This window comes from Malurus melanocephalus, unplaced genomic scaffold (assembly GCF_030028575.1).
Source record: "Malurus melanocephalus ecotype Western Australia unplaced genomic scaffold, MMel_1.1 scaffold_243, whole genome shotgun sequence".
Taxonomy (NCBI): Eukaryota; Metazoa; Chordata; class Aves; order Passeriformes; family Maluridae; genus Malurus; species Malurus melanocephalus.
This window is the reverse complement of record NW_026623475.1, coordinates 264,600-270,454: the sequence shown is the minus strand read 5'-3', so window position 1 is coordinate 270,454 and position 5,855 is coordinate 264,600. Positions and strand designations below refer to the sequence as shown.

The window sequence follows — 5,855 nt, the reverse complement described above, 5'->3', positions numbered from 1 at the left end:
AAAAGGAGGGTGAGGAGGGGGCTCTGCAGGCTCAGACCCCTCTGTGCAGAGCCAGCCCCTCACAAAACTCGAAAAGGATAATTTTGAGGTCGGGATCACAAYTCAGGATTTTCTTGCAGGGTTTCCCCGAGCAGAGGTTGGAAAATCCCGCCGTGATTTACACCACAAATCCATCGCTCCTGCAGCAACACCGKTTTTTCCGACGTCCAAACAGCGCATCAATCCTTAGCTGAGACACAGATGTGACATATTTACATCACAAACTCTTTGAAAGGAGATTTTCTCGTGATTCCCCGTTTTCACTGCGCCTGGATAACGAAGCCCGTGCCCGACACCAGCAATAAAAGCCGTAATGTTATTTTGTTATTTATAGTCAGTGTTATCCCCTTGTTCCGCTCTTTAACATCACACAGCCGGGATCTGCCGGCTCCTTCTCCACCTCTTTCTGCTGCTYCCAGGCAGTTCCTCCCCTGCCCTAMAACCCCCACACCTGCAGGTTATTTTTTGGTAGACCTGGAGCAAGGAGAGATCCCCAAGAATGAACTCCAAGAGAAAATCAGCAAATGGCGGGGTAAAAAACTTCAGATTTTTTTTTWAAAAAAAAATCAGATAATTCCCCTCAGCCCAGATTTCCATTAAGTTCTCCATGCTCTTTATTTAATTCCTTCTCCAAGCCTTTGAATTCCCAATCTTTCTCCTCATTTTGCACACAAACACCCCCAGAACTGTATCCTCCCCCAGTCAAGCCAAACCTCCAGCCCTGGGGAGCAGAGAAGCAAAATGCCGGAAAAAAAGGGGAATAAAGAAGTCCAGGCAGACTCTGATCTGCTCTGTTCCACAGCAGTGCTTGATGCCAAAGCCAAACTCGGGATGCTGGGCTGATCCAAACCCTGGGCTGTGGAAGCATCGACAGGGACACCAGGGGAGCAGGATGGGACCTCCTTGGTGCTGGGAGCAAGTGCCACCCACACCAGCACCTCCAGGGATCCTGGATCCCATTTCCTGGGGCCACAATCATCCCTGCTCCCCTTGTCCCGGGGTCACAATCACCCCTGAGCCAGCTTGTCCCAGGCCTCAGCCCTGGCTTTGGGGAGGGAAAGGCTGCAAATGGGTTCTGTAGAGTTTGTGAAGGGGAAAATAAACCCAGAGAGAKTCAGGAAAATGGAAGTTTCTTCCCTGTCTGGTATTTCTTGCTGCTCTCCGCAGTCAGGGATGAAGTTTTAAATCAAAGAAGGGCCCTGGGCATTTCCTGTAGCTGGGAGACACCGGGAGCGCTGGGAGGGGAGAGCGCAGCTCCGGCCTCGAGGATGAAGGGATCTGACCCACYCGGGAACGTGTCCTGGGCGGGGGCAGGATTTGGGATTAGAGGGTTAACCAAGTGCTGGGAGCACACACGTGACTGGCTGTGGGGTGGGGGCGGCGGGGGGGCTGCGGGCCGACCCCTCCCTCCCTATCGCCCCCCGTCCCCCTCCTCCCGGTGCCCCGCACAAAATCCGCTCCCGCGGACCGTCCCCGTCCCCTCCAACCTGCGCCATGGAGACACCGGGTTGCCCGGCCTTCCCCCCGCCTCGCCGGCCTGGGGGTCCCCCGGGGCTCCCCCGGCCTCCTGCCGCCTTCGCCCTCGGTGCACCGGGGCCCCACCGGCGGCCGCCGCCGCTCAGCCCCCGCCCCGGCCGCTGCCCGCCGGCCCGGGCACAGCCCCGGTACCTGGGGATCGCCAGCCCGGGCCCCCCCGCCGTGGCCGTCCATGGGAAGCCCCTGTACCCGGCCGGGGCTGCAGGTACCGGGGGAGCGGCGGGTGGATGGGGGGTCAGGGGCCGCCGATCCCCTCCCGCCGCCTTCTGCTTCTCTTCCCCCCTCTCTGCCCCCGCCGCGGCCTCGGGATCTGCTGGGAGCCTCAGCCCTGACCCCCGTAAGAGCGTCATTTCGCCGACGCGCTCCCCGCTTCTCCGAGGCAGCCGATGTCGCGATAYGGTCCCGTCGGGGACCAGCGGGACATCGCCCGACGGGAGCCGGAGCCGGCGGTGCTGCCGAGTGTGGGCGGCCGGGGCTGTGTCGCGACAGAGACCGGGGGCTCCGGTTCGGTTCCCGTTCTCCAGAAACAAGGGCGGGGAGAGGCAGAAAAGGCGTCGGGAGAGACGCGGCCCCGCTGCCGCGACGGCGGGGACCGACCCGGGCTGGGGAGCGGCGGGTCCCCGTTCCTGGGGACGGAGAACGGCCGCGTTCCCCGGAGGAGGCTGGAGAGCCGCGTCCGGCCGCCGCCTCCCGTCCCCGGACCGCACCGAGCAGGATCGGAGGCAGCCCCGGGGCCTGGGAGAGGCCGGGCTGCGGGGCTGGCAGCGCACCCCGATCCCCGGTACCCAGCTCCGGAGCCCCAGCGCTCCCCGTTCCCCGGGACTCCTCGGTGCCTCGCYCCGGGGCGATTCCGCTCTCGCTGCCGGTACCCGCTGCAGCGCTCCCGGCTCTCCGGTGCTCCTCGGGACCCATCGCCGCAGCTCCAGAGCACCCGGTTCCCYTTGGCCCCGATGTCCCGGGGCTCCGCATCCCTCTCCAGGCTCGGACAGGACCGGGCTCATCCCCGGGGTTCTCCCCACACCCGCCGTTCCCTCGCCCTTCCCCAGCTGGGCCCGTTGGGGGCTCCTCCGGGACTCCCACTTTCGCTTTAATATTTTCCCCCCACTTTCACTTTAATATATTCTCCCCACTTTCGCTTTAATATTTCCCCCACACACACTTTCGCTTTAATATTCCCTCCCCCCCCCACTTTCGCTTTAATATTCCCCCCCCACCACCACTTTCGCTTTAATATTTCCCCTCCACCACTTTTGCTTTAGTATTTTTTCCCCATTTTCGCTTTAATAAAAGAAGCAAAAGGCAGCGCCGCGGGGGCAGTGGGAACCAGGTGAGACCCAGCAAAGCCGCYTCGGGGAACAGGTAGAAAAGGGCCCGGGAACCGCCGGGGAAAAACTGTCTGGGAGCACCGGGAGAGTCCCCGCCACGGCGCTTACCTGCTGCCKCTACGGCGGGGGGATGCTGCCGTTCCACGGGTGCTTCCCCTGGTTCCTGGGAGTCCTTTCCATGCCTCCATCCCTTCACTAATGATCCTTTGGAGTTCCTTCCCCTCCCCATTATCCCAGGAATTGTACAGCTGCTCCCCAGCTGCCGCCTTCCCMAGCGCCGCCGAATTTTTCAGGGGGTGACAGTTTAGGAAGAAGGAGTGGGAGAAAAATATCTCTATCTTCCCTTTGTCCCCCTGTGCCGCTGTGTTTGTTTAGATACGTGCCTGCATCCTGCTCCTTCCTGCTTTTTCATTCTTTCTGACTATTTATTTATTTGTCTACAATGCTAAAACCCACGGGTCCCTCGGAAACGTGCCGTGTTCTCTTTGAAAAAAAGGGGGCAACAACCCGAACTCGATGCTTTGTGCAGCAGGATTTTATTTTGGTCTTTTTTTTTTCCCTAAATTTTGGTTATGTTTGGGTCTGCTCTTTGGTGGGGTTTGGTTTTTATCATTAAACCCCTCCAGCCCAGCGGCCGAGCCCTTTGGAGGCCAAAGYAGGGAGGAAATGGCAATTTGGCCTCATTCCTTTGCCGTTATCCATGACCAGACACACGGACAGGTCGGTACCGAGAGGGACAAGGAGCAATCACCCCCCAAACCTCCCCCAAATTACAATTTCTCATTAATTCAAAGCAGCTGGCTCTGAGCTTGGCTTCTCCAGAGCCCCCAAATTGCCTTAATTAGAAAACGAAAAAGCAAAACCGAAAGGCCGGAAAAGGCCGTGGYGGGGGCTGGTTCGGGGGGTGCAGAGCCCCGGGTGGGTCTGCAGGGACACAGACCCCATTCCCCCGCTCCATGGGAGGGAGGATCCATCCCAAAGGAGGCATTTCCCTCTCTCAGGCCGTGGGTCTGATCCTGCCCCTCCGAGGAGCCAGTGATCCCCACCTGCAGGAACCCCAAATCCCTGCAGCTGGTGATTGGGGTGGGATCAGGGCAAACCCGGCATTTTTAGGTTGTCGCCTTCCCGGGTGACACCTCTGTGTCCCCTCAGCACATGGGGCACCCCAAGCCACCCCTCCCCTTCTGCCAATTGCCCATTCAGTTCTCCCTTCCCTKGCTCAGCCCATCAGGGTGCCAACAGCACCATCGGGAGCTGCCAAGCTCTGGGTGTGGGGACAAAAAAACCTCCCTGGGTACAGAGGGGACCTCCAAAAGGCGTGGCAGGGAYTTTCCTCCTTGATCCCATTCCATCATCCATTCGGCAATGCAGCAGCACCAAGGGGAATGGGGGAACCCYCAGATCTCTTGCTCTGGCCCCAGAGGAGGGTGAGGAAGGGGAGCTCTTCTTCAGAAAAAACAGGCAGGGAGTTATTTTTACTTCTTTCCAAGTGTTTTTCCGGRATCTGCAGCTCTGGGGAAGCGCTGCCTCGGGCACTGAGCTCCCCGTGAACTATCAGAGTGCGGGGGGCTGGATACAGCCCAGGGCCGGGCTGGGCTGGGGTCACTGTGGGGTCCTGTGGCTCTGCTGGGGCACTGGGCAGGAAGGGAGAGGGAGGAGAGGCATGAGGAGAGGGATGAGGAGAGGGATGAGGAGAGGGGATGAGAAGAGCAGAACAAAACTATCCTCAAAAACCCCCTTGTACCCACCTCCCCTGCCCCCTCCCCATCCTCCACACCATCCCAGTAGCTCCCTGAGCACCCGCGGCTCCAGCCGGGCTTTCCCCACCCTCAAGGAGCTTTTSCTGCCCACAGCTCCCTCAGTGAGCACGGATTTTGCCCTCCTCAGGGATGGATTTGTCCTGCTGCCTGTCCCTACTGAACCCTTTCTCCTGGGGCGGCACCTCGACATACCTCGGGATATGGGACGGGATGGGAAGGGATGGCATGGCATGGGGCGGGATGGGAAGGGATGGCATGGCATGGCATGGCATGGGGCTGTGCCATGGAAGGTTCTGGGCTCTCTTAGCACTGTTAACCCCCCCGGTGCTGTGCCTCTCCCCCACCAGGTGAGAAGGGCTGCAAAGGCGGCTTCCAGACAATTCCCACAGCCTGCAGGGTCCCCCCGAAAGCCCCGGGGCAAGACTTGGGGTGCCCACTGGCAGCACCCCTTGGCGGTCTCCGGGAACACAGGATASCCGAGCTCCCCGAGCCCCTGGGCAAGGGCAAGAGCAAGAAGCGGAGGAACAGGACGACCTTCAGCACGTTCCAGCTGGAGGAGCTGGAGAAGGTTTTCCAGAAAACGCATTATCCCGACGTCTACGCCCGGGAGCAGCTGGCACTGCGGACAGACCTGACCGAGGCCAGGGTGCAGGTATGGGCACGGAGCCCTGGCTCCCAGGGATGGGCACGGGCACCCTGGGGGCTGCCAGGAGCGGGGGKTTTCCCTCTCCGCGAGGTGATGCTGAAATAAAAGCTGTTTTGCCATGAATATGTTAATCTCAGATGGAAAATCTGAGGCCACTGGGTTGCCTCTGAACCCTCGGCACTGTCACCCAGGAGAAGCASCCAAAGGGTAGAAAGAGACAAAATTTGGGAGGTCAGAGTCCGCTAACGGTGATCCCCCCATGCATCCATTATTCCCAGCCACCCTCCCCAGCTCAGCTCCTCCTGCCAGCCCAGGACAGGAACCCCCGGGAGCCCAGCGTGGATGGGGCTGGGGCTGGCACATCCCGGGGCACGGGGCAGGGTGAGACCGAGCCTCACTCCCTGGCTCCGCTTGCAGGGTACTGCTTCTAGGGGGTCTCCATGCAGTGTGAAGCTCAGAAAAACGAGGAGGGTGCACCCAGCAGGGAGGAAATTAATGTGGAGGGGTCAGGAAGCGAGCAGGGAGCACCCAGTGGGTGCTGCCATCCCC

The 5,855-nt window shown here is 60.3% G+C and overlaps 1 protein-coding gene across 1 annotated transcript in view; it reads left to right on the top strand.

Annotated features, from left to right (window-relative positions):
• Positions 1-1,491: 1,491 nt before the first annotated feature.
• ALX3 (ALX homeobox 3) overlaps positions 1,492-5,855 on the top strand; it is a 7,892-nt gene continuing 3,528 nt past the window's right edge. The window contains exons 1-2 of the mRNA XM_057375277.1: positions 1,492-1,780; positions 5,008-5,312. Of these exons, the coding sequence (XP_057231260.1) occupies positions 1,534-1,780; positions 5,008-5,312 (552 nt within the window). The 5' untranslated portion in view covers positions 1,492-1,533. The remainder of the gene's footprint in view (positions 1,781-5,007; positions 5,313-5,855) is intronic.